The 27,898-nt window shown below is 52.4% G+C and overlaps 1 protein-coding gene across 5 annotated transcripts in view; it reads left to right on the forward strand.

Annotated features, from left to right (window-relative positions):
* TFCP2L1 (transcription factor CP2 like 1) overlaps positions 1-27,176 on the forward strand; it is a 66,472-nt gene extending 39,296 nt beyond the window's left edge. For 3 of the 5 annotated variants that reach the window (XM_005671641.4, XM_084999622.1, XM_084999623.1), the window contains 9 exons: positions 3,518-3,628; positions 5,929-6,020; positions 7,738-7,786; positions 7,869-7,962; positions 10,549-10,639; positions 11,630-11,733; positions 14,408-14,550; positions 18,399-18,450; positions 19,562-27,176. In XM_005671641.4, the coding sequence (XP_005671698.3) occupies positions 3,518-3,628; positions 5,929-6,020; positions 7,738-7,786; positions 7,869-7,962; positions 10,549-10,639; positions 11,630-11,733; positions 14,408-14,550; positions 18,399-18,450; positions 19,562-19,608 (783 nt within the window). In that variant the 3' untranslated portion in view covers positions 19,609-27,176. Of the gene's footprint in view, positions 1-3,517; positions 3,629-5,928; positions 6,066-7,737; positions 7,787-7,868; positions 7,963-10,548; positions 10,640-11,629; positions 11,734-14,407; positions 14,551-18,398; positions 18,451-19,561 lie in introns of all 5 variants that reach the window. The other 2 variants (XM_084999620.1, XM_084999621.1) reach the window with 1 other exon arrangement.
* The last annotated feature ends 722 nt before the right edge of the window (positions 27,177-27,898 follow it).

A 27,898-nucleotide genomic window follows, 5' to 3' on the forward strand; every position in this document is an offset into this window, starting at 1 on the left:
GATTTGCAGTTTTAGATGTTTGTTTTCCTCCCAAGCACTTTGGCCAACGATTCTGTAGTTGCCTGTATGATTCTCCTTCAAAGTCAAAGCAAGAGCTCCCTGTGGGGGTCCTGACCATGGGGGCCTCTTTTCTTTTTTTGGCCACACCTATGGCATGCAGAAATTCCCAGGCCAGGGATGGAACCCTCATCACAGCAGTGACTGGAGCCCGATCCTTAACCTGCTAAGCCACTGGCGAGCCACCCCCTGCCCCCACTTTTAAATTGAAGTGTGGTTGATTTATAATGCTGTGTTAGTTTCAGGTGTACAGCAAGCTGATTCAATTATAAACACATATATATCTGTTCATTTTCAGATTTCTTTCCATTATATGTTATTATACTGACTAGAGTTCCCTGTGCGATACAGTAGGTCCTTGTTGGTTATTTATATGATGTACAGTACTGTGTGTATGTAAATCCCAATAGATGTTCTTAATCAGGGCTCCATGGTCATTGTGCCTCTGCAGTGGCCTCCTGGAGCCACATTTTCTGAGATTCCTCCTCTTTTGTCCTTTCCCTCCTCACCTCCTGCAATCGCCTGTCATTGTTTCTCATCTCATCTGTCTGGACTTCCTAAGACGGTCGCCAGGGTGCAGCTCAGGGTGGCCCTGGGGAGGAGGACGCAACAGAGCCCGCATCATTCTCAGGGGTGGGTGGGCAGCGCCGGGTAGGACCGCAGGCTCTGTGGTCTGCAGGCTGGACCCGCCCGCCAGACTTCAGAGGGGCTAAACCGGGTGTGGACCAGCTCCAGCACTTTCTCCACCCTCTTGGTCTTTCACAATCAGGGGAACTGGGAACTTGCCAAAAAAGTTCTGTCGGCTGGGGCTGGAGATGCCAGGGTGAGTGGCTGTAGAAACCAGGGCCTTGTTGGAGGGAAAGCTGGGCAGCGCTGACGTTCCTGAGCTTGGGATGGATGTGGAAATAAGTGCCCACAGGTAGAGCCATCAACCCGGCGGCTGAGTGGTGACCTGGCCTGTTTCTCAACTAAACTGGAAGGCCCTGGAGCTGACTGTGTCTGTGCTCAGGCGCCGGCACTGTCAGGCCACCGATTTCAACCCCACTGATAGCATCTGGCTGCCCAAGGGCTGTAGGCAGAGCACTCTGGGGCCCTGGCTGAGCTCTGTGCCTTGGGACTCCCTGGTTTGTTAGTGCTGCCACCCTGGGTGGGGGTAGGGGTGGGGGCGGGGGGTAGGGGTCGGGGAAGGAGCCTGTTTGTCCTGCCTGCCAGAGTGGAAGCACCTTTCAGCAACCTGCTTCAGTATTAGGAAGCTTCGAAATCGGCTTCCAAAGGAAATTTTGTTTTTCCACCATATCTGTTTCCTATTCCTGCTGTAAAATATCACCAACATTTTGTGGCTTAATACTGTCTATTATCTATTTATGCTGGAGGTCAGGAGTCTGAAATGGGTCTCACTGGGCTCAAGTCAGTTGTCCGGAGGCCTGAATTCCTTTCTACAGGCCCCAGAGGAGAATCTCTTTGCCTTTTCCAGCCTCTGGAGGCCTCTGCCTTCCTTGGCCCGCAGTTCCCCCCTCGATCCCCAGCCCTTCCCAAGTGTGTCACCCTGGCCCCTCTGTTCCCCTCCTCCACTTTCCAGCCCCTGTGGTGACACTGAACCCATTGGGGTGATCTGGGCCATCTTCCTATTTTAATTTCATGCTGTTGGGGATCTTAATTCCGTCTGCATCCTTGCCCCTTCTTGCCATGTAAGGTAAGATCCTCAGAGGCTCTAGGATTAGGGCGTCCCATCTTTGGGAACATTAGTCTGCCGACCCTGTCCTCCAGTGCCTCTGGTCTTGGGCCCGCGCTGGGGAGTGGGACAGAGGAGCCATCTATGCCATGGGGTGCCCAGTCCTCCTCGTGGCCCCTGCGAGCTCCCCTTCCTTCACCTGGAGGTGGAAGCTCAGGACTAGGGGCTTTGCCCAGCAACTCAACAATATGTCAGGCATGACTCAGGGAGCTGGGCAGGAAGCTGCCTTGTCCCAGTGGCCTGAGGAAGGTCTTGGCATCTCCTGCAGGAGTAGGAGCCTCTGTCACCTGAAGCTGTCTCCCCAGAGGGCCTGAGGTGGCATGGCCACCAACCTGCCCACCCCCATCCACAGGAGCAAATTCCAACAGGGGCGCCCCAGATTCAGGCAGAGCCCATCATTCTCCCAGCTCAGGGCACCCTGGTCCCTAGGCAGGCCCCACCCCAACCCCTGCTTCTTGGAGCCATGCCCTAGAGCCTGGGGGATGTCTGGGCCTCTGAAAGGAAAGGCAGGCCACCTCCCCACCCACTGGCTCCCCCCAGGCCTCCCTGGGGCTGAGTGCTATCCTCCACATTCAGGCTTGGCCACGGTCTGGCAGGAACACTTCTGGACCGGGAGGTGGGGCCTCCTTTCTGGCACCGGAGGGCGGAGGTAGAGCAGGCAGGGAGGTCAGATGACGGAGCGTGGCTCTCGCACAGCCGGCTCTCTCATTGGACACTAGATCTGTCCTTCATGTCCCCAAGGGACCCCCAGCCAGCTTCCCTCCCTCCAGCCTGGGCATCCCTGTGGGCTATTTCTTCAACTCCCCTAAGTCAGGTGTCTGAAGCTGCAGCCTGGGGAGGGTGCGCAGCAGATGGTCCCAAAGGCATCACTGAGCTGGAGAAAGAACTTTCTTCATTGACTGCCCACCCTGTGTGGTCTACTGCAGACAGAGTAAACTCCCCGTTCTTGGCCCCCATGCAGTCTTGCTATCTGACTCTGCCAGCAGGGCCAGGAGCTCAGGAGAGGATAGTCCAGTGATGTCAAGACGGTCCCTGTCTGCTGGGCCTGCTGGGGCCAGCCTGGTGGCAGTGAGCACCTGGACTGTGTGACCCAGTCAGCATGTGGTTCCCCTCCAGTCTTGATGGACCACTGGAGCCTCAGAGTCCTAATCTGTATAGGAGGCCAGTACTTGTGAGGCCTGGACACCTGTAAGGTTTGCTGGGTGCCCAGGATAGGCCACAGCAGGACAGATACCGTCCTGCTGGGGTAGTATAAGCCGAGAGTGTGGCCAGAGCCCTAAGGGTAGGAGGCAAGAGGTCTTTGCAGTATATCCAGGATTTCACAGCCTGTGAGTGTAGACCAGGCCCCAGTAGGCAGTTCCTAGTTTGTCCACCTGTCACTCTTCCTGTGTAACCCAAGGAAGGCCCTTGAGGGGTCCTTTCCATTAGCAATGGGGCACCGGTAAAGGTCTATTCCCAGTATTTCTGCATAAGCAGCTGATTGGACCCAGGAGCAGGCTCTGAGTTCCCTCGGGGTGGGAAGGGCTATGGCAGGAGGACCCTGTGTTGGATGCCTGGCAAGTTACAGAGATGCTTTTCTTCCATGAGATCCTGCCTGGGCTTCTGGGCCCCGGGTGAGGCAGGGAACGTGCAGGCTTGGGGGCCTTTGCTCAGGCCTGGATCTTCCCCTGACAGCCGCCCCAGCCCGCTTTGAACTAACTGGACCCCTGTGCTCTGCACTTACCGCAGCCCAAGGGAGCCGACCGGAAACAGAAGACTGACCGGGAGAAGATGGAGAAAAGAACAGCCCAAGAGAAGGAGAAGTACCAGCCATCCTATGAAACCACTATCCTCTCAGAGGTGAGCCTTGGGGGGCCTTCTGCCAGGGGCGGGCAAGGGTGCTGTTGGCTCAGATTCTTGGAAAGGTGCCCAAGTGGGGTGAATGCTGCTTCTTGGAGCACCCTTCAGATTTGGTGTATCTCGTGTCTGGAGCTGTCTCTATGCAGTCAGGCCTGGTGTCCAAGAGGGTGTTTCATGAATAACTCTAATAACTTCTAACTCCCTGCTGCCGTTTGCACATTTCACAATTAGGTGATTTTAATTTTTTCTGAAAAGACAGTATATTCACATGGTCCAAATTCAAAACATGTAAGAGCATCTCCATCAGAAAATATCCCTCCAAGCACCACCTCATGATTCCTAGCTGGATTCGTTTCCGCTGCACCACAAGGGGAACTCCTGTTTTGCTTTTTAGGGCTGCACCCACAGCATGTGGAAGTCCTCAGGCTAGGGGTTGCATTGGAGCTGCAGCCTCAGCAATACTGGATTCGAGCCTCACCTGTGACCTACGCCACAGCTCACGTCAACGCTGGATCCTTAACACACTGAGCCAGGCCTAGGATCAAACTCGCATCCTCATGGATACTAGTTGGGTTCTTGACCCACTGAGCCACAATGAGAACTCCTCTTTGTTTTTCTTTTTATTGACTCTTCCCCAGTGTGTTCTGCAGTCAGGCCTGCTAATGAGGTTACTGAATAAATTGATTTACTCAGAAGGCCCTGCATGGCTGCCTAAGGCCCAGTGCTGGGCAGGGCGGGGGGGGGGGGGTGCGGTTTAAGCCTGTTTTAAGGGTAAAGCCCAGGCACAGAGTGGCTAGAGGATGATGGTCTGGTCCTGGCTGACAAGCCGTGTGTGAGGGTGCAGGGTGTGTGTATGTGTGAGACAAGCCACACGCAGAAGAGTAGTTGCGACAGGACAGCAGGGAAGCTAGTTCTATGGTTCAGGCAGATGGGTGCTGGCCTTTCCTCTGATTGAGGCTGACAGTGGCCAAAGGGCCCTGGTACAGGAGGAGCCCTGCCTGCTCCAGCAGGGCAGAGCCAGCACTGCACGGCGTGGGGCAGCGCTTGGGCCACTTAGCTCTTCCCAGGCCGGGTCCGCTGACCAGTCCTGCCTGCTGACACCTCTCCTTCCTGCCTGGGCCTTGGCCTCCCTGCTCCTGCCTCCCCCCTGACTTCCTGCCACAGGACAGGCTGCTGGGGCATCCAACCCAGCCCCTGTCACAGAGGCCAGGTGTTGAAATCCCCACCTTGCCTGTGACCTTGTGAACTGACAGCCCCCCCATGTGTCAGCTCATCCGTTGACCTCCCCTGGGCTCCAGGATCAAGCACCCACATTCCAGCCATCACTAGTAACAAAGTTAAATATTTACCCTGTGGTCAGGCAGGTGGCAGTAACCCTCAGGGATGCTTTAGATGGGCTTCTCCCAAGTGGTGCTGTCACTGGAAGGGACGAAGTGAAGCCTTTGAGCTCCGGCTCCTCGCAGCTGCAGAACCAGGACATTTCCACTTTCCCGGGGAGATTCTCATGGTTTTGGCTTCTGCACCTCAAGTTCCTGGAGTTCAAGAAGCACATCTTTCCTGTTGCTTCATCTCCCTTAGCTCTGAGCAGGATGCCTAAAATGTAATGAACGCACAGGGAGTCACATTGCAGAGGGCCTGCTCCTGGCCAGTGTGCAAGTGCCTTGCCTGAGACCATTGGGAGATTCTTTTTTGTCTTTTTCTTTTCTTTTTTGATTTTCCACGTGCTAAATTTATTGTATGTTACTCAAAAATAGTTGAGTATCTTTTTCTTTTTTACGGCTGCACCCATGGCATGTGGAAGTTCCCAGGCTAGGGGTTGAACTGAAGCTGCAGCTTCCGGCCTACACCACAGCCACAGAAACATAGGATCTGAGCTGTGTCTGTGACCTACACCATGGCTCACAGCAACACCAGATCCTTAACCTTCTGAGTGAGGCCACAGATCAAACCCACGTCCTCATGGATACTAGTCGAGTTCATTTTCACGGAGCCACAATGGGAACTCCAAAGGTTGCCCTCTTTGTTTTGACTACTAGGCAGCTCCAAGAGACACGAGTTGTGCTTTGCTTGTTCTCGGGGTGCCCTACTGTCCATGAGATCTCCCCTCTGCCCTATTGATCTTTCCAGCCTGGCCCTAGGAGCCCGCCCAGCCTGACTCACGCAGGCTCTGGGTCAGCGTGGGTTGGGTGTTAAGGAGCATGGTTTCACACGGAAATGGGAGGGCCAGGAAGGCCAGGTTCTTCACGTCCGCAGGTCCAGCTCCTCTGGGCCCACTGCTCCCCCATGCTCTCTCCCCGCAGTGTTCCCCGTGGCCCGACGTGGCTTACCAAGCAAACTGTGCCTCCTCCCCAAGCTACAACGGCTCTCCAAACAGCTTCGGCCTCGGTGAAGGGTACGTGCGACCTTCCTCCCCTGGCGGACCCTGGAGTGACCACAGGTGTGGGCTCCCTTCTCCAGCCTCCTCTGTGGCATCCCCTGGGGTTTCAGGGTGGCTTACCAGTGTTGTCTTCACAGCCATTTTCAGCATCATGTGTACTGAGTTTTGTGCTTGAACATACTACTAGAAAGGCCATTTGGAGGGGAAGTAGGCCAGCAGCTGGCCTGTGGGAGCCCTGGGACAGCCTCCTGGGGCAGTCTGCCCAGTGCCTCCCAGGGCAAAGCCCACCCCCTATACAGCTGGGGCCTCAGGAAGCCAACCTCTGGACCCCGCAGCAGCTGGAGGGGCCTTCTTGGCTCTTTTTTCACCCCTTGTGCCCTGTCACTAGGCAGTGGGGGTTAGCACAGGATCCTCTCTGCCCTGGGTGTCAGGGGTGGCCACTCAGAGGTGGCCTCACTGTGGGTCACCCAGCTCTGCAAAGGCCATGCTGACTCCAGGGTGACGGGAGGCAGGGGCTGGTGGGGAGCTGTCCAACCTGTACCAGGGCCACAGCATCACCTGGTGCTGTGTCCTTTCTGCTCAGTGGGGCAGGGTGTGATGGAGAGGGTGCCAGGTGTGTTTCACAGGTGAGCATAGACCATGCAGGTTTCTCGGAGCCATGCTTGGCAGAGAAGTACTTTATTGATGGGCAAACAAGACATGACCTTGATTTATGAGGTGAGGGGCACCTGGAAGAGGCTGTCATATATATGTGGAAGTTCCCAGGCCAGGCATTTGAACCCATGCCACAGAAATGACCCGATCCTATGCAGGGAACACACCAGATCCTTAACCCCCTGAGCCACCAGGGAACTCCAGAGCTGTCATATTTAGATTCAGGCAGACCTAGTCTTAAATATACACTTTTCTGGAGGTGGTACATTCCTTAACCTCTTCCAGCCTTGGTTTCCTCACTACCAAGTGGATAGGAATTCCATGCAGGGTCAGGGTAACCCGCCTAAAGGACCCGGCACCCCATGGACCCTGACTGTGTGCATCTGTGGCCACCGAGGACTGGCCTGGGGTCATCCTTGCAGGGAGCTTTTTTTTTTTCCCTTAGAGTGGAAAAATATGCATAATATAAAATTTACCATTTTTAAAAAGTGGCTGGTTCCGTGATATTAAGTCCATTTCTATTCCCATCACCACTGCCCCTCTGGGAGGCTGTCTCTAAGTGTGTCTTTCTCTTGACTTAAAGACCCAGGTGTACAGGTCCCTGCCTCCCTTTGGGGGAAACCATGCAAGTGGTTTTCTCGTGGCTGACGCCAAACCGTGGGTGCTTCTTCACTGTAGAGTTAATTCCCCGTGGGAGTCCTCTGCCCTCTCCTGGGTTTGGTTGGTCCTTTGCTGTCCAGACACCGAGTTCCTGTAGGGCAGAAGGCCCAGTCTCCTTGGTCAGCCTGCCCTCCCCTTGAGCTGAGGCTGTGGTGGGGACCCTGAGTTCCGGCCAAAGCAAACCCAGAGCCTTGGAGTGGGGGTGGGGGTGTGTAGAGCTGATCAGAACCCCCTGTCTACACCGGAGGCTTCTAAAGGGCTTTCCAGGGGTGGAGCATCCTACCTGTATGTCTCTTGAGGACCTGCTTCATGTCAAATGTGCCCAGAGCTGAAGGGCGAGAAATACAGGCTGGCAGGGAGCATCCAGGCTGGGAAGGTGGCCTCCTGCCCACTCACTGCCTCTCTTCTTCCTCTGCAGCAACAGCTCCCCAACCCACCCTGTGGAGGCCCTGCCTGTGGGCAGTGACGTAAGTGTCTGTGGCGGGGCTCTGGTGGCTGGTCCCCATGTAGGCCGGGCACCCCCCTGAGGCCTCTGCTCTCTGCCCGCAGCACCTGCTCCCCTCGGCCTCCATGCAGGACGCCCAGCAGTGGCTCCATCGCAACAGATTCTCCCAGTTCTGCCGGCTGTTTGCCAGCTTCTCGGGTGAGCATCTCTGAACCATGCGGGGATCCGTGGGGCTCTTGGAAGGCTCTGCAAGGCCAGTTCTCATCTGGACGTGCCCTCAGTGCCCGGGGAGTCGGGGGTGGGGTAGGTGGGGTGGTCTGTCCTGGGGACCCAGAGGTGTGAGGTGGTCCTGTCCCTGGGTTTCCAGCCATGTGTGGCTCTAAGGGATAACCGTCTGGGAGCCTTTCAAGACACCCTCGCCCCGGGGGGTGGGCTCTGGTCTGCCTGGAAGGGCCCGTTATGAAGCAGGCCAGGATGTAGTCAGTGAGCCTCCCGGGCCTTTTCCTACCAAATGCTGCTGTCACACCTTTTCTGGAGGTGTGACCTGGGAGACAGTGGTGCAGCCACAGGCAGGAGCAGAAAGCTGGCTTTTCCTTCTCTAAAGGTTTTTCAGAGAGAGCCCTGAGCTGGGGGTGGAGGGGACAAGGTAACTGGGCCATGGACCTTGCCAGTCCAGAGTGGCAGGGAGTCAAGTGTTGGCCAAAACCAAAGAAGGGAAACAGCACCCCCAGACCCCACCCCAAATCTTCAAGCTCAGCTTTTCCTTATTTTTTGTCTTTTTGCCATTTCTTGGGCTGTTCCTACAGCATATGGAGGTTCCCAGGCTAGGGGTCAAATCATTGATACAGCCACCAGCCTACGCCAGAGCCACAGCAACACGGGATCCGAGCCATGTCTGCAACCTACACCATAGCTCACGGCAATGCTGGACCCCCAGCCCACTGAGCAAAGCCAGGGGTCGAACCCGCAACCTCATGGTTCCTAGTCAGATTCGTTAATCACTGAGCCACGATGGGAACTCCGAGCTCAGCTTTTCTAAGCACGTCCTTTCTATTGGGAGGGCAGCCGGGCAGGGGCCCTGCAGGTCTGAGTCTGCATGGAGGTGTAAGCACCCATATCAGTAGGCTGTGACCCTCTGTGAGAGGCAGCCTCAGGGGCGGGACCTGACCCGGCCTGGGCAGGAGGTGGAGGGGAGCTGCCATCTAAAGCAGGGTGGCTTTACTGAGAAGTATTCTTGAGCAAAGCTGGGGGAGGCAAGGGGGGTAGGCAAGAGGGTGAGCCGATGGGAGGGTGCGGGATGAGCTTGCCAAGCAGGCGGCGAGTGCAGAGGTGTAAGGTGGGGGCCTGCCTGGTGGGGCTACGGAGCAGAGGACCCCAGGAATGGGGCTGAGTGGTCCAGGCAGGTGGTGAGGTCAAAGGCACCCAGGTCCCTGGTGAAGCAGTGCCAGGACTTTGGCTTTTACCCGCTATGGAATGGAGGCCCGAGTGCACAGACAATTGTACCTAAAACTGTACCTTACCTGTGGCAGGAGGAAAGGGTGGATGCTGTGGCTCTGGGTCTCGTAGCTGTTGGCAGGTTTTCAGCAGAAGGCTGATGTCAGCCGTGTACCTTGGAGGGTCCACGTGGTCACAGAGCTCTAGGGGACTCCTTGGGCTTTGAGGAAGGGGCAGTGTCCACCTAGGAGGGTATTCGTAGATCCTTATTCATGGTAGCCCCTAACTGGGAGCACCCCAATGCCCATCCGCAGAGAGGGGTACAGGAATTGTGGTTTATTCGTGCAATAAATACTACGTAAAAATGGGCATGAATGATCAATAACTACATACGACAAGAATGAGCCCTTAAAGGAACTTGGAGGGAGAGAGCCAGACTCAGAAACAAACAGTGCATACTCTTCAATTCTATTCATAAAAATTCCAAAAACCAAGCCAAATCCTCTGCATGGACGAAGCTAGGCCCCCAGTTCCCCGGATGTGGGGGCATGGCTGGCATGAGGGGCCTGTGGAAATGTTCTGCCTGTTTCTGTTCTTTCTTTCTTTCTTTCTTTCTTTCTTTCTTTCTTTCTTTCTTTCTTTCTTTCTTTCTTTCCCTTTCTTTCCCTTTCTTTTCTTTTCTTTTCTTTTTCTTTTTTTTTTTTGCATTTTAGAGCCACACCTGTGGCATATGGAAGTTCTCAGGCTAGGAGTCTAATCGGAGCTACAGCTGCCAGCCTACACCACAGCCACAGCAACCCGGGATCCGAGCCATGTCTGCAACCCACACCACGGCTCACAGCAATGCCAGATCTTTAACCCACTGAGCGAGGCCAGGGATCAAACCCACAACCTCATGGTTCCTAGTTGGATTCATTTCTGCTGTGACTCGATGGGAACTCCTGTTCTACCAGTTAATCTGAGTGCTGGGTGCATGCAGAATGGCTGCACCCAGGGAGCAGTGAGCATCTGCCTGCAGACGAGTGCACGTAATCAGTGCCACATGCTGATAAGATACATGCATGCCATTGATGCCAATAAAAGCACAGAGGGCAGGCCAGGCAGGCCCAGGTGGTGAGGACTCCTGACCTCTACAAATGCCCGTGGGTGCTGAGTTGTGCCAGTGCAGTCGTTGGGCTTCTGGCATTCCTCGGGCTGTGATCTGATGTTGTTTAGCACTTGCTCTTTCTGTGAGATGCTGTGCCCCCTGACGGTGATGCTGGCCCTTCCCCACCCCAGGGCCTGCAGGTGCCTGGGGATGCAGCTTTATCCTGGCACCCTGTTAACAGGCAGCTCCCTTTACCTGCCCAGGTGCTGACCTGCTGAAGATGTCCCGCGATGATCTGGTCCAGATCTGCGGCCCTGCTGATGGGATCCGGCTCTTCAATGCCATCAAAGGCAGGTGAGTGTCTGTTCCCACTGGAGGCGGGGTGTGGCAGGTAACCTGCATCTCAGCCTCTTGGACACCCTGTGGGCTGGCTAGTGGGGTTGGGGCTCACCCAGGAGCAGGTGCAGGAGGAGGTGCCAGGAGTGGGATATGGGCTTCAGGGAGGCAGTGAGATGGCAGGGCCTGTATCACACTCTGCCTGGAGGCCCCCTTCCCTTGGCCTTGGCCTCTTAGTCTCAGTACCTTGCATGGTTCTGAGCCTCAAGGTGCCTCCTTGAGGCAGGGAGGGGAAGGAAGTGGCAGGCATGGATCGGTGTGATCACTCAGCACCCTGCAGCTGTCTTCAGGGCTGGCTGGAGAGCAGTGCTGGGTCTGGTAGAATTTTCTGTAGCACCGTTCAGTATAGCAGCCCTGATCTCAGGTGACTGTGGAGCACTTGATCCAAGGCGAGTGTAATGCACCAGCTGAATTTTAAATTTTATTTAACTTTGGTGAATTTAATAGTCACACATGGGCAGCACAGTTTTAGAGTGAGAGGGTACACCTGGGTTTGAATCCCAGATCCACTGCTTAGGGACTTTGTACCTGGGCAAACCTGGGCAAACCCTTAGCCCCACCCTGTCCCCGGGCCTCAGTTTCCTCATCCGTAGAATGAGATGGTAGCTGCTCCCGAATAGGTGTATGAGGATAAGGTGAGCTGTGGGTGGAGGTTCTGAAAGGGCACCCGGCTTGGAGCAAGTTGGAGAAAGCATTTGCCTCATTAGCAACCTGAAGAACACCTCCTATCTTGAGGCTGGTCCCCTGGACAGAGCCCCCTGTGGGCAGGTTGGAGGATCGTTCATCTCTCTGTCTTCAGCAAAGTCTGCCAGAATGGCAGCCTTCCTTCCTTCTCCCTAAGGGCCTCCTACTGCTCTTTCCACTTTGTGTTCTATAACATTCTGGAACCACAGAGTCTGGTTCCCCCCCGCACACACATCTGCTATTTATTTCCTTTCCTCCTGCCAGGAACGTGAGGCCGAAGATGACCATTTATGTCTGTCAGGAGCTGGAGCAGAACCGCGCATCCCTACAGCAGAAGCGGGATGGTGGCGGGGACCCCAATCTGTGTGGTGGGTTGTGGGGAGCCCCTCCCACTGGGGCTGGTTCCAGGGGGGAAGAGACAGAAGGAAAAGCCACGGCACGAGTCTGCTCACTGAGACTGTCTCCCCGTGTCGTGCCCGAGGAATCTTTGTTACACTTCATCCTGAGATGGAAATGTTTAAGGTGGAAATCATTTCCCAGAACATCTAGTCCTGTTTACTGACTTTCCACCTGGGGAGACAGGCCTGGAGAGGAGATGTGTGCCCCTGGTGTCACTTAGCTGCTCACGGTAGAAATGAGAGTCGGCCTTCTGGCTCCCAGGCTGGTGATAAGTGACACTTGATATGTTCCTGAGAGCGCCCCTCCCCCATATCTCCCCAAGTGGGATGAACCTTTCCCATGTGATTCGGTTGCTCAGGAAGGTTAGGGGTGCCGCTGAAGGCTCTTGGGGAACCTCCAGGGCACGTGGCTCTTTGGGGTTCAGTTTTTTTTTTTTTTTTTTTTTTTGGTTTGTTTTGTTTTTTGCTTTTTACAGCCTCACCTGAAGGACATGGAAGTTCCCAGGCTAGGGGTTGAATTGGAGCTGCAGCTGCCACCCTACACCACAGCCATAGCAACACTGGATCCTTAACCCACTGAGCAAGGCCAGGGATCAAACCCACATCTTCATGGATGCTAGTCGGTTTGTAAGCCACTGAGCCACCATGGAAACTCTGTCTTCTGGGCAGAGTCAAGGTTTAACCCAGGGCTGCCCACTCAAGGGGTCTTGTTCCCCACACAGCCCCAATGAGAGGAGGCTGAGAGGAGTTCTGAGCAGGGGCTGGCTGACCTTTCACTGGCTCAGGGCAGGGCTGGTGGCCCCGACATTCCTCCAGGGGCAGGGAAGACCGGCAACAAAAGGGCCACGCTGTAATCCTTCCTGTGCTCTTTTGCCAGCAGTCCAATTTATTTGAGCAGTAAAATAAGAAAAACTGGAATGGGCTCTGAAAAGTTGGTGGGTGGGGAGAGGTACTGTTCGTATTCTGTTATAAAAAGGAATCTTAGATGAGGCCCGGGTTTCTTACTCAGTGTCAGCACCAGAAGGAATGTCACACCAGTGACCACATTCTCTGACGGAGATCCTTGAAATCCTGGGAAGGCAGGTGTGTTGTATGGCTGGAACTCCAGAGCCTCTGTGCCTGCTTCAAAGGGAGTCACTGTGTGTGCCACTGTGTGTGTCCACATGTGCTTTTTTTTTTTTTTTTTTTTTTGCTTTTTAGGGCTGCAGTCACAGCATATGGAAGTTCCCAGGCTAGGGGTCTAATTGGAGCTGTAGCTGGTGGTCTACACCACAGCCACAGCAATGCAGGATCTGAGCCATGTCTGCGGCCTACACCACAGCTCATGGCAATGCTGGAAACTTAACCCACTGAGTGAGGCCAGGCATCGAACCCTCAACCTCATGGTTCCTAGTCAGATTCGTTTCCATTGAGCCACAAGGGGAACTCCCACATGTGCTTTTAACGTATGGGGCCACTGATCAGAGTTGCTGAACCAAGTGTTCCTTCCATAGTTGAATGAGGAGTTGGACACCTGTAGTTTAATCCAATTGTCTTACTTTTTTTTTTTTTTTTTTTTTTTGGCCACACTTTTGGCATGCAGAAGTTCCCGGGCCAGGGATCGAACCCGCACCACAATAGTGACCAGAGCCTCAGCAGTGACAGTACCGGATCCTCCACCATTGGACCAATAGGGAACCCCGAGGTGTTTTACTTTTGAGGAACTTGAAGCCCCTGAGCTTTGAGTCCTTACCCCAGGTCACAGATGGGGTTTTCTTTCTACCCAGCCGGTTTGGGTTATGCTTCTACCTCAAGGTCACTGTTTCCTTCTGACTGGCTGGCAACACTCCTGGTGCCCCCTCTTCTCCCTGCACCACCCATGCACCTGGGGTCATGGTGCTCCAGCTGGATACTGTTGACGCTATGGAGAAGGGCGAGGACCAGACTCTGTCTCTTTTGCAGTCATTTAGAAATTGTCTTGGAGTTCCTGTCTTGGCACAGCAGAAACAAATCCGACTAGGAACCATGAGGTTGCCGGTTCAATCCTGGGCCTCACTCAGTGGGTTAAGGATTCAGCGTTGCCATGAGCTGTGGTGGTGGTCGCAGACGTGGCTCAGATCTGGTGTTGCGTGGCTGTGGAGTAGGCCGGCAGCAACAGCTCCAATTCAACCCCTAGCTTGGGAACGTCCATGTGCCGTGGCCCTAAAAAGACAAAAGACAAAAAAAAAAAAAAAGAAAAGAAAAAAAAAAGAAAAAGAAAGAAAGAAAGAAATTGTCTTTAAGGCTCCCTCTTGGCCATCTGAAGCTGTTGCCTCAGGATCCCTGGAAGCTTGTGGGAAAGGCAGATTTTGGCCAGCTCTTCTTCCTGCAGCCCCCACCCCTTAGGGGGTGTCCTTGGGTCTGGGGTGGATCCAGGGATTCTCCATTTTACATGAATCCCCCAGTAGGAATAAAGAACATAGCCTGGCATCTTTTCACCTGGTGCTGGGTGGTGCACAGGCCTTGTGGCTTCTAGACGCATCCCCAGTATAGCCAGATCCTGCGAGTCCATCCAGGTGTGGGCATCCTTACAGCAAGTTCCTGGTTTGGGGGTTGGGGAGGGGTAGGCACCTCATGAAAAGGCAGATGCTTGCTCTATAGCAGACCTCTCTCCTCCGGCCTCCAGTGTACCACGCCATCTTCCTGGAGGAGCTGACCACCTTGGAGCTGATTGAGAAGATTGCCAACCTGTACAGCATCTCCCCACAGCACATCCACCGAGTGTACCGGCAGGGCCCCACTGGCATCCACGTGGTGGTCAGCAATGAGGTGAGCCCTGTATGCCCCAGCCCGGGAACCCAAGACCTGCCCCTGAAGGGCACCCCAGGGAGGTGGGGGCAACCTGGTCTGCCGCCTGCTCTCTGCTGCAGGGGCTGCCTGGAGGGCCAGAGGGAGGGGTCTGAAGAACTGTTGTTTCCACCCCCGCTACCCTTGGCCAGGTGCTCTGCAGGAACCAGGGGACCCCCCCATCTCTGCCTCAGGGCGCTTACAGTTGGGAGTCAGGACAAGGGCGCTCCCCCTTGTCAGGACAAGGAAGGCCCCCCAGAGGGTGAAGTGGACTGGGCTGGTGATGGAGAGGATGTGGCTCAGGAGAACAGAGGCTTCCTCTGCTGATGGCGAAGGTGTCACAGCCTGCCTGGTCTGTCGCTGGCCACACAGGGCTATGCAGGGCACAAGTGCCCCTGACCGAGAACACGGATACTGAACACAACTCAGTCATGACCGAGCCCTCAAGGGATCAGATCCCATTCCTGGTTCAGAACAGGGTTATCAGAACGGTTTGCTGATACGTTTCGGCCATGCCTGCATGTTGTAGAACAAAAGCTTTTAAGCGTGTTCTATCCTGGACCCCTTCCTAGTGTCTAATCCCGACAGCCTCCCCGCGAAATGAGGGCTATCACGATCCAGTTTCACAGAGAGGCTGAGTAATTGGCCCAAGGTACATAGCTCCTAGGAGGTCTGGCTGTGGTGGGAACCCCTGGTGGTCCAGCAGCAGAACCTCACTTGAAGCCAGCAGCCTGTCTGACTCCTGAAAAGAGGCCTTGAGACAGACCTGTGCTGGTGGGGGCAGTGGTGGCGGAACCCTGAGCCCCCAGCCCAGCCCATCCCCCAGCAGACCTTCCTCCCCCTTTGAGAACTGCGAAAACCTCTGCGTAGAGGATTATGGAACTGGCCTCTCGCAGCTGAGCAACCTCGGGCAAATCTACTTAGCATCTCTGAGCCTCAGTTTCTGTGTCTGCAAAATGGGGATCATTCTACTCATTGAGCAGGTTATAGTAAAAAGCTAAGATGAGAAAAACAGTGCCAGGTACCAGGAGATGCTGAGTTAGGCACTTGTTTTGGGGAGCAAAGGACAATGTATAAAATGTATGGGTTTTCATGATGTGTATATTTCACAAGTTGTCATTATTAATAACAATCCTGCTGCCACTAGTCACCATAATTGCCTGAGTCCCTGCATGGGTGTCTCCTATTTCATGGGAGTTTGGCTCTAGAGGTTGGCAAGGTAGTGTCTTCCTTCTTTTTTAATTAGAAAGGAATTCACAATTAGCATAAGAAGTCAGACAATATAAAACAGATTCTGATCTTCCCCCACTCTCTTTTCTTCGCTGCATTTTGATTAGGTTTGATGTGATTCTGTCAGGTCATTTTTTTGTGCGAGTGTCCATTATGTGCCCGAGTGTGTGTGGGTGTGGGTTTTTAAAACACACAACCAGGATCCACTTGAACACAGGTACACCGATCTGCAATTTGCCATTTTGGTCACCAGGTGAGAATTCTTTAACATTTAGCATTACATTTAAAGCTAAGGCAGTGGGGTTTTTCATCCCCATTTCACAAGATAGAGATCATGAAGCCTGGAGTCGCTAGAATGTCCTCTAGCATCGCCTGGGAGGTTAAAGTGCCCTGAGCCACAGGCAGTGATAGCGGCATGGAAAACTTGTCGCTTTGCCTCTCGCGGTGAATTTCTATCGCAAAGACAAAAGCCAGGAATGCTCGGAGCCCTTGCAATTTCACAGCCCCCTGAAGGAAGTTCCTTCCCTAACCTGCCCTGTGCCCCCCAGAGTAGGCAGTTAAGCAAGTGAAGCAGAGCGCAGAGCTCCATCGCCACCTCGGCTAAGTAGGCGATTCTTATTCCCCAAAGTCTCCCTGCCTCTTAACCCCGAATCAATTGGAAACCTTTGGTTCTTAATTGCCAGGAGCGCTGGAGGCAGCCTGGCCAGCTGCGCAGCCTGCCCCTGGGGTGCAAGGGCACTTAATTAAACAAGGGAGTTACTGATTAAGCCCATGTGGGCCCTGCTTCAAGTTTTGCTTGCCCGAGTGGTGGGGCGGCCAGGCGTCTCAGAGGGAGCAGGCCAGCAGTATAGCGTAAATGTACTTCACGCATCATTAGGCCCTGGGGGCGGGGCAGGGGTTGACAGGTGGATGGATTGGTACGATGGGGGAGCAGGCAGTAAAACGTGGGTCTCACCGTTTCATTTGGAAAGGGGTTTTGCTGTCCTCTTGGTTAGTGTGTGTGTGTGTGTGTGTTGGGTAGGTTTAGGTCAATGTGTATGTTTTTCACATTCTTTGCATGTATATTGTGAAATACAGCATACATATGCAACGAGTATAGAAGGCTCATTTGCAGAGTTTCAAGAATAACTACGTACTCAATACCTGCACTCAGGTTAGGGCAATGTGGTGAGAAGCCCGTAGGTGGGCTGTTTTCACTCCCCTTCCACTTGCTGTTCTGAATTCTGTACCAATCTATTCCTGGTCCTTCCTCAATATATTGTTTAGTTTCACCTGTTTTAAAACTTCACATGGACTTCTCCAGTGGCTCAGTGGGTTACAGATCCAGCGTTGTCACTGCTGTGGCACTGGTTCGATCACTGGTCCGGGAACTTCTGTATGCCGCAGGCGTGGCCAAAAAAAAAAAAAAAAAAAAATTCATGTAAGTGGAATATGAGTGCATCCTTCTGGGATTTATGGTTTGTGATTCACACATGCTGAGGGGCGCTGCTGGAGGTTGCTGGCCCCGCTGACTGGCAGGGTGTGTCAGGTCACACAGTTGGTTTGTGCTGCTTCTCCTATTGTGTAACATGGGTTGTTTCTAGTTTTCACTCGTAGGGACGGCACTGCTCTAAATATCCTTAAGGGCGCTCTGTGTGTGTGCATGGAGCTATCCAGGGCAGCTACCTGCAGGGGGGATGTGTGTGGTCATTGGTGCTAGGTCCTGTGGGTCCTGTGGACAGTTTGATGAAGCAGTCACAGAGAAGAGCTCCCCACCAGGAGAGGAGGCCAGGTCCCTCTGCTCTACATCTTGGTTATCTAAATATATATTTTATCATCGAAACAGCCCCATTTTACAGACAGGGCCTGGAGACAGGAAGTTGACTTGTCCAAGGTCACTGAGCTGTGAGTCAAAACGAGAGGCAGCTGGTGAGTAATCCTTAGATTCTGCTGTGTTTGTGGACCCAGGGAATGGAGCTCTGTTTATATTTAAAGAAACCAAGGGTTTCTTTAAAGCATTTTAGGTTTGCTTTTTTTTTAATATTGAAGTAGAGTTGATTTACAATGTTGTGTTAGTTTCAGGTACACAGCAAAGTGATTCAGTTATACATTGTATTCTTTTTCCTAGTCTTTATAAGTTAGTACAAGATATTGACAACTCCCCATATAAAAACCGGCACCACAGCAGTGACAACACCGGATCCTCAACCCAGTGAGCCACCAGGGAACTCTGCATTTTGGTGTTGTATCTGGTGCTGTTTTACATATATGTGCTCTTATAGTGTGTCCTGATGGGGATTGGAAGACGTGGTCACCAGGAGAAAGTGAAAGGAAAGCAAATCACTAAAAATTTAGTTTCATATTAAACATTTCCAGAATTCCCTTCCCGGCTCCTTTTCTGTCCTTTAGTTTCTCTGTTACTCACAATGACCATTGCTCTGTCCACTTACCTCATGTCCCGTTTTTGTCTCCGCAAGTGAAGCATGAGTGTGTTCCTGCCTTTGTGTGAACTCAGCGGCTGTCATTTCTGACAATTGCACGTGCCCGGCCTCTTGTGGTCCTGAAGCTTGGCGTTCTCTGGGCTCCTTGTGAAGAGATATGGTCTCTCCTTTGCTTTTCAGATGGTGCAGAATTTCCAAGATGAGTCCTGCTTCATCCTCAGTACCTTGAAAGGTAAAGCCTCCCCGCCCCTTTCTTGTTTCATTAAAGTACCTTAGCTGCTCCCCCTGGGCTCCCAGAGTGGTGAGGGAAGAGCAGGCCAGTGGATGGGGAGTTTTCCCAGGGAACAGCCTCTGGGCAAAAGGAACACATACCTGCTGGGAAACCTAGCCTCAGAAACCAGAGAACTAGCAAGACTGGCCCCATAGTCACTGTGAAAGGGAAGTCCTGGCCAGGCAATGCCTGCTTCCTGAGTCCAGTGCTAACTACAAGATGGATTTGAGTTCTTCCCAAGCGTGTGTCTCCAGGAACAGTGGGTATGGCATAGAGCTGCAGGCCGCATGGATCGGGGACCCTGGGCCGGGGGGCTGGAACTGAAGGGTCTGAGAAGGAACTTGCGTGCCAGGGGAATGGAAAACCAGCTGTGACTTCCACGGGGCTGGGCAGGTGAGGGGACGACATATGTGGAAATGAAAGCTCCCTGACTGGATGGTGGACCCTGGAGTGTGATAAGGACAGTCCCCTCCCCGCATTCTCTGGATCTAGCCAGCAGGTGCCTTCAGAGGTCTGGGGACCATCATACCCCAAGACCCCCACTGTGTCCGAAGCCTCCTTGGACAGTGGCTTTTTAGTCCCTGGGCCTCAGGCTGTGGGGAAAGGGCCCGCAGGCAAGAGAAACTTAAGGAGTTCCTGTTGTGGCTCAGCAGGGTAAGAACCCGACTAGTATCCATGAGGATGTGGTTCGATCCCTGGTCTCACTCCAGGGGTTAAGAATCCAGCCTTGCCACAAGCTGTGGTGTAGGTCGCAGATGTGGCTCGGATCCTCTTTTGCTGAGGCCGTGGTGTAGGCCTCAGCTGCAGCTCCAATTCAACCCCTAGCCTGGGAACTTCCATAGGCAGCAGATGTGGCCCTAAAAAGAAAGGAGAGGGGAAAAAAAAGGAACTGAGCCAGGCAGCGGTGAAATTTCTGCTTTTATTAGCACGTTGAGCTGTGCACAGTCTTACCTGGGTGACCTCTGCCAATGTTCATGGCAGGGTGGCTGCTGGTACCCTGATCCCAGGCCTTCCTGGATGCTGCAGTACTCTGTTTTTCTTCCTGTAAAACCTTAGCATTTCTCTCTTGCAGCTGAAAGCAATGACGGCTACCACGTCATCCTGAAATGTGGCCTCTGAGCAGAAGCAGAGCCGACAGCTGCCTCCCGCCCCAGCCCCATGGACCCCCAGATGTAGGAAGCACACCCCTGTAAGCTGCCGCCAGGAGGACCCTGCCCAGCCCATGAAAGCCACGGCCTGACCACCAGTGGAGACCATGGAGGCAGAGTCTCTGGCAGGCAGAAGGCCAGTGGCTTCCCCCTCTCCTCCTCCCAGCACCCAGCTTCGGAACTGTTCCTTGCTCTTCCCTCTCTGAAGGGCAGACGGGTGGGGGGTGTCTTCTCTGAAAGCCCTGCTTCTGTAGTTGAAGCCTTGCTCACTGGGTACCATGGTGCCACCTGGATCCGCTCCTTCTGACCACTCTTCTGCCTCCAGAGGAAGCCCTGCCTCCCCCAGACCGTTGCCTTCTTTGGTAACCTGCTCCGTGACCATGACTGTGACTGGGACTGCTGACTCCATGGGGGCAGCTCCCCCATCCTCCTGTCTTCCTGTCGGTTTCCCACCCTGGTGAGCATCTGTCTTCCTGTTCCTGGATGGATTGACAGGAATTGGGTTTTCTGTGCCTTCTGCTTCTTTCACGTTTACCTTATTCTAAGGGTCTCCTGCTGCAGAGCCTGAGAGGGGCTCACATCTCTTCACGGGTGTGGTGGACACTCAGGGCCACCTAGTCCTGAGGCCCTGGGGCAGGGGGGCTGGAAAGCCTTCTTTTTTTTTTTTTTTTTTTTTTTTCTTTTTAGGGCCGCACCTGTGGCATATGGAGGTTCCCAGGCTAGGGGTCTAATCAGAGCTGTTGCTGCCGGCCTACACCAGAGCCATAACAATGCCAGATCTGAGCCATGTCTGCAACCTACACCACAGCTCATGGCAATGCCAGATCCTTAACCCACTGAGTGAGGCCAGGGATTGAACCCCCACTCTCATGGTTCCTAGTCAGATTTGTTTCTGCCTCTCCATGAATGGGAACTCTTGGAAAGACTATTTTTAGGCATAATCTCTTACATATGAAAGGGAAAGGAGCCAATTATTCCTCTTGAGCCCCTTAGGTATAATTTTATTTCCTAAGCAGTCGTGGGCAAGGAGGACTAGGAATTGAACATTCCGTTGTGGGATCAGAGGACCCTGACCATCCTGATGCCAGGCTGTCCTGCCCAACTTGCCAATCTTCCCCGGGATGCTGTCTTTTCCGTGAGGGCTCCCCTGTGAATGTTTCTCCTTTTTCCCTTGCAGAGGGTGTGCTTAGGGCATGTTGCCTGCTTTGGGATGGTTGGCCTGACTCTGGGGAAATTTGAATATCAGGAGGCAACCTCTGTCCTGTCTCTGTTTCCTGGAACCCAGCGACCAGTGCTGGCTCAGGGCTTCCACTCTTTGCTAATTTAGGTTCATCTTACAAAGCATGGTCAGCGCGGTGACCAACTGAGCAGGATTTGACAGCTTTTAAAATGGCACTTTGGGGAAATGCAGAGATGCTCTGAGCTTGGTAGATTTTTCCAGAGAGAGAAACGGAAGCCCAGAGGGGCAAAACCACCTGCCTGATATCACATAGGGATAGGGCAGTGACATAAATTTGTCATACAGAGTGAAGAGGGCTCTAGTAATAATTGCGTTGGGACAGCAGGTGTGATCTCCCCACAGTGTAAGGGCATTTTCCCCATTCCTTTTCCTTTTGGGTGATGGTGGGGGAGAAGGAGAGTATAACAGCTTTATTGAAATATAATTCACATGCATTTGTAGTGTATGAGTCAATGACATTTTTGGTAAATTCACAAAATCCCCACAATCCATTTTAGAACATTGTCATTGCCGCTAGAAGAAACCCTGTGCCCTTAGCAAGAACTCTCCTATGTCAGTTTCTCTAGTTCTAGGCAACGTTGAACCTTCTTTCCATATAGATTGACCGATTCTGGACATTTCACGCAATATGTGGTCTTCTGTGGTGAGTTTTTTTTTTTTTTTCCACTTAATGTTTTCTATGCTAGAATGGAACATCTGTCAGTATTTCAGTCATTTTTTATAGCTTAATAATATTTCATTCTATGGATAGACCACATTGTTTATCTATTCGTCATGTGATGGATATTGAGTTGTTTCTACTTTGGGGGCTATTATGAATAATGCTGCTATGAACATATAGATACCTGGTTTGGTACACACATAAGTTTTCTTTTAGGAGTAGACATATGGGTCCTGTAGTCACTCTATGTTTGACTTTTTGAGGACCTGCTAGGCTGTTTCCCAAAGCAGCTGCATCACGTCACATTCCCATCAGCAGCGTGTGAGGGTTCTAATTTCTCTAAATCCTCACCAATACCTGCTGTTATCTGTCATTTTGAGTGTAGCCATCAGGTGTGAAGTCGAATCTCATTGCAGTTTTGATCTGCGTTTCCCTGACGGCCGATGATGTTGAGCTTCTCATTATGGGCTTACTGGCCCTTTGTATGTCTTCTTTGGAGAAATGTTTATTCATATCCTTTACCCATTTTAATTGGGTTATTTGTCTTTTTATTATTGAGTTGTATGAGTTCTTTGCATATTCCAGATGCTGGTCTTTTATCAGACAGGTGATTTGTCAAAATGTTCTCCACTTCTGTGGGCTTTCTTCACTTTCTTACAATGTTCTTGGAAGCACAAAAGTTTTTAATTTTGATGATGTCTAAGATACCTATGTTTTCTTTTGTTGCTTTTGTACTTTTTTTTTTTTTGCTACAAAACTTTTGCCTAATCCAAGGTCAAGAAGATTTATACTTACGTTTTCTTCTAAGAATTTTTTTTTATCATTTTAGCTCTCCAGTGACCTTTGATTCATTCTGAGTTAGTATTTTATGTATGGTGTGAGGTAGGGGTCCAGCTTCACTCTTTTGCATGTAGATATCTAGTTGTTCAGCACTAGCTGTTGAAAATATGATTGAAATCCCTATAGAATTGCCTTTGAACCCTTGTTAAAGGACCCTGATTCTTACTAGATCTTTTTTTTTTTTTTTTTCTGTGACATGGAGCTGTCATTAGGAAGCTCAGCTTTTTCTTTTTTTTTTTTTTTTTTTTCTTTTTTTACTCAGCCCATGTCTGGCTCCACTCTTTTTACAACTGGCTCTCTATTCTCTTCTTTTGCTGTCTCTCCCTGTATCCATCTTACTAATACTGGGTCACATCACTGATGTTCTTCAGTCTTTCTTGATGTGTGTCCTAGCTCCACACATTAGTTCTAGGGGCAGGTCAAGACCAGTCATGTCCTTTTTTGAGGAAAACTGAGTCACACAGAAGTGGAATCACTTGCTCAAGGTCACCCAGAACCAGGACTAGTCTGTTGGCCTTTCAAGGTGTCTGCCTTTCACTAGACCTAAGAGATGCCACTACCCAGGTCAAATTTTAATTCTGGCTAAAATTTTAATTCTAAAGATGTGGTAGGCTAATGTTTTTATTTCCTCTTTCCAAGTGAGGGTCTAATCAAGATCTGTCACCTTAAGGTTGCTCTAGGTGGCATCTCCCATTCTCTGGAATGCCCGCAGTGTCCGCTCTGCCTACCGTCTCCTGATGATTGTAGTTAAATCTTGTAGCTGACAAGGAAGTAGAAGATGATGAATACCAAAAACGAGTATAGATAGTAATTGGTACCAAAATGTTTTAGCTGCTTAATTCAACAGCTTGTCCCTGCTGCAGGGGTCAGATCAGCTCGCTGTCAGTTTTGTGTTTTATTTCTATTTTTTTCATTTTATGAGAGTGCAGGAAAGCTGGAGTCCTTCTCACTCCTACCACTGCCTTTCCCGTGAGCCCTGGGTCCAGAGTCTGGGCCTGCTGGGCAGGGCAGCCCCACCCAGAACTGTACCCTCCAGCCCCATGTTTCTAGTCTGTTGCTTCTCTTTGGCAGCAACACATTTTTAAAGGGATCCTCAGATGGACAGAAGACACACCATGTGCTCAGGCCTTGAACCAGAAGGCTGAAGCTGAGTGCTTTATTCTTAGGCCATCACATTTTTTGGCTGGGCAATTGTCTGTTTGCAAGGTTGCGATAAACCTCCTGGTTACCCAGTTGCCCATTTACAGTAAAGACACAGGCCTTTGAAAAGGGGGCGGGTGGCGAGTTCCAAATCTTGGTTTGTCATCCTAAGCAAAGGTCAGATGTTGCCCTGGTGACCTCCGGCCTGGGCCACCTCGGGCCTCTTGGAAAGGCCTATTAAACTAGAGGGGGCTTTCCTGGGAGCAGATGGGAGTAGACTGAACAGTGTCCCAAGTTTCCAGGTCCAGAGTGGCTTCAGGGGCTGGCCCGAGCAACTTCAGTTCTGAGAATCATTAACGAGTTGATGAGAAAAATAGAAAAGCCCCTTTTGCTGTCATCAGTGGAAGAGAGGGAGGCAGCTTCCAGGCTCTCAGAGAAGATGGAAAAGCAGAGGGCCAAGAGCCAGGGGTCCTGGGCCCCCAGACCCTCACTTGGCGTGTGTCTTTACCTCCCTAGGTCTCTCTCTCTTTCTCTCTCTTAAAAGTAAGGGCGGAGACCCCCGGGGTTGTGGCTGATTCAGTCACAGGTGAGTCTGAGGATGGCTGGGTTCTCCATCTTCCCTCCGTCAGAGCCTACAGTGAGCAGGTGGCACATGCATGTGCTTTGTGGTGGTACCCAGCACCACGGGTGCTCCTGCTCCGGTTGGCGCATACACTTCCACGTGAGGTGTAGCATCTTGGCCCATGTCTTTTTTTAGTTATTATTATTACTCAATGAATTTATTGCATTTATAGTTGTACAATGATCATCACAATCCAATTTTATAGGATTTCTAACCCACAACCCTGGCGCATCCCCCCACCTCCCAAACTGTCTCCTTTAGAGACCATAAGTTTTTCAAAGTCTGTGAGGCAGTATCTGTTCTGCAGAGAAGTTCATTCTGTCCTTTTTTAAGGATCCAGCCGAGCTCACAACTGGACTCACTTTACTCCACCAGCTGTTCCCTGGCAGCTTGGGGCTGGATTCAACATTGGCTGGATCTATGTCTGCGTTTCAGATGTGTGTGTGCGCGCGTGCGCGTGTCTGTGGATGCATGCAGATCCCTTTCCCTGCCCCCATATCTGGCACAAGCATCCTTAGCCTAGCTAGACATGGTGATGATAGTTGTTCCCTTGAGATCTTACATGATGCTCCAGGTTGTGACTCTGTAGATGAAGCTGGTTAGGGCACAGTTGCCCCAATTGAGGGGAAAGGCACACCCTAAGCCCCATTATTCTCCGGGCTGGGGGAGCAGTGCTGGAAGCTGACATCTGACCAAGACCCTAAAAGCAAGGCCGACAGAGTTGGTCTCCCCGGCAGCTGCACTGTAGAATGTCATTAGTGAGGCTGGCCAGTAGGAGACGTTGGTACACCCTCTCTGATCGCCTCCCAGCCCCCTTCCCTCTGCCCTGTGGGGGCAGGGAAGTGAGGTGCTGGGCAGGCCACCGCAGGCCTCCTTTTTGGGGGCACCCCATCAGCTCCTTGCAGCCTCCTCCACTCAGCTCTCAGGAGCTCTCTGCAAAGGCTTCTCCTGGACTTTCCTCCCTCCTCCCACTCCCGTGGGGGATGGTAAATTCTGAGTGGTGGTTCCCCCCTCCACCCCATCTTGTCATGCAGGGGTCTTCTAGCGGTAGTGTCCCTAGGAAGCAGCTTTGAGACGTGGCCTTGCTGCTCTGGGCAGGGCAGCTGACAAGGTGAGGTGGGGAGGGGCAGGCTCTGCTTACTCCTGGGCTGAGCAGCCCTGCCCTCCCAGGCCCCTACAAAGAGGGAGCCTGTGAGCGTGTCCTGTGCCCTTCAGCCTACGGCACCTGGGGTGGCCTGCGGGGAGCTGGTGGGGACTGGGGAAGCCCTCGATCTTGAAAAGTCTTCATTCCTTCTTCCAAGCGAGAACAATGTAGTTAATCCTGTACTCATCACCCAGCCTCCACAAGGATCACCCTGCACCCACTCTCATCAAGGGCGGAATGCTGTTCCCTGCTGGGGTTTTGTGGTCTGTTTGATGACAGGGAGCGTGATCTTTGAATCCAATAGAGTGAAATGTCCTCCTATACCCCACCCATTCCATTCTCATTAATACCAAAAAAAATGTACTCAATTATTACCTTTTACATTTCATCCTCAAAACCATGGAAATTTGTTTTCTTTTATGCTGACATCTTGATTTGCTGCCTTTGAGCCCTGAAAGCCAAAAAATATGTCCTTTCTAGTCCTTGACAGAAGAACTTTGCCAACCACTGAGCTCTGTTACTCTGTCTTCCTCCTGGATTATTTGGAAGAAACTCCTAGAAAATAAGGACTTTAAAAAATAATAATAAAAAGTATTTTGTTTTGAGCTTTGAAGTGGAAGAATCATTCAGCTGAGCAGCCATTGACTCTCCCGAGCCTGTGGGTCCTGTGCTCCCTGCCCCCCTGCTCCCCCCAGGCTCTGCGGCCCCTAAAGGAATCACAGCCCTCTGCTCCCCTGACTTCCCTCCTGCTGTCCAGTTCCTGGAGGCCAGCAGTCTTGGATCCCCGGGGCAAGGTACTGAGCCTTGATGTAGGAGGGAGGCTGTGGGGAAAGTGTGCTGGCTCCGAGCCGTGCTGGGCGGAGGCCTCTGGAACTTTCCTGTCCTGTGAGGTATGCCCTGAGCTTCACCTCCACCGGCGCCTTGAGGACCTCTCAGCCTCTCTGGGGCCCCTCCCAGTGTCTGCCAGCCTTGCTCCTACAGGGGTACCCGGCTGTGGGGGCCTCAGCTTGATGATGGAGAGGGGTGCTCCCTGGCCTTCTGGGCTCGGTTTCTGGCTCTGGCCTGGGAGGAGCTGGCCCGGGGCAGTCTCACGGGGTGAACCCCACCTGCCGTGGTCCAGCAGGGGCTGCCTTGCCTCCCTGTGGCTTGGCTGGCCTTTCTGCTTCTTCGCTCCCCGTGCAGATGGCCGGACACTGTGGCTGTCCCTCCGTTACACCAATAGTGACACTCATAGCAGCCACAGATGCTGGCTGTCCTCTCCCAGGTCAGGCTTGGTGTCTGTGCTCTGCCATTGTCCCAGTGGAGGCTCCCCACGGCTCCGAGGCCCCTGCAGCCTTATCTCAGGTGAGGAAATCAAGACTGAGAAATCAGACAGTGGCCCAGGGTCCTAGGACCAAGGATGGATTGAGCCGGTGTCCCCTTCCCACACCCAGACATGTGGGCGGGCCTGTGCATCTGCTGCGCTCACATGTCATCCTGGGCTCTGTGCCCTGATGGGGACACATCTGGGGGCTTGGATTTTAAAGACAGAAGAGAAAGGCATTGTTCTGTGTGTCTTCTGCCAGCCCTTCCCTTGCTGGGCGAAATCCTGGTTACTGTGTTCTCCAGCGTTCAGGCATGGAAAGTGATTTCTTTCTTAACATGTCACTTCTTCGCCTTTTTTCCAGATTGGGGGGACTCTTCTCTGAAGGTGGTGGGCGTCTCTGTTGGGGTGATGTGGCCCTTGAAGGGGTCCTGGGGTGGGGGGTGGGCACTGAAGCAGAAGTTGTCACACTGCCACGTCATTTTGTACCTGAACTAAAGCATATTTTGCACTTGTTACTGTACCATTGTGCAGACGAGAAATCTCTGTGTGTGGGATGAGAATGCAAATAAAACTCATTTGTAAGAAACCCCTGTGGCTCAGAACCTCTGGCCTTTTAAATTTTTTTTTTCAATTGTGGTAAAAATACATACAGCATGAGAGGTACCATCGTCACTATGTTTAAGGGTGGAGTTCAGTGACATCGAGTCGCTGCGTATCCGTACAATTATTGCACAATCATCGCCCCCATAACTACCAGAGCTCTCTCCATCTTTCCCAGCTGGAACTCAGTCCCCATTAAATATCAACTCCCCTCCCCCAGCTCCTGGCCCCCCCATTCCTCTGCTTTCTGTCTCTATGAATGTGACTCCTCTGGGGACCTCATGTGAGTGGAATCATGCAGTTTTTGTCCTCTCGTGGCTGATTTCACTGAGCCTGATGTGCTTGAGGTCCCTCCATGCTAGAGCTGGTGTCAGGATTTCCTTCCTCTTTAAGGCTGAATAATGTTCCGTGGTCTGTGTACATGGGGCGTCCATCCGTCTATCCAAGGACACTTGGGTTGCTTCCTCTTCTTGGCTGTGGTGCGTCATGCTGCTGTGAGCACGGGGGGACCAACACCCGCTGGGGTCTCTGCCTTCACTTCCAGATACACTGTGGATACACACCCGGAGGAGAGCATGCTGGATCATAGGGTGCATCCCCACCAGGGGTGCACAGGGATTCTAGTTTGTCCACATCCAGTCCCTAAAAAAAAAAAAAAAAAAAGAAAAAAAAAAAACCACAAATTAACTTATTTACAAACTAGCCACA

The sequence above is a fragment of the Sus scrofa genome, chromosome 15 (genome assembly GCF_054392235.1).
Source record: "Sus scrofa isolate SSC_HxYL_T2T_F1_AM1 chromosome 15, Sscrofa_HxYL_maternal_Yorkshire_Landrace_v2.0, whole genome shotgun sequence".
NCBI lineage: Eukaryota > Metazoa > Chordata > Mammalia > Artiodactyla > Suidae > Sus > Sus scrofa.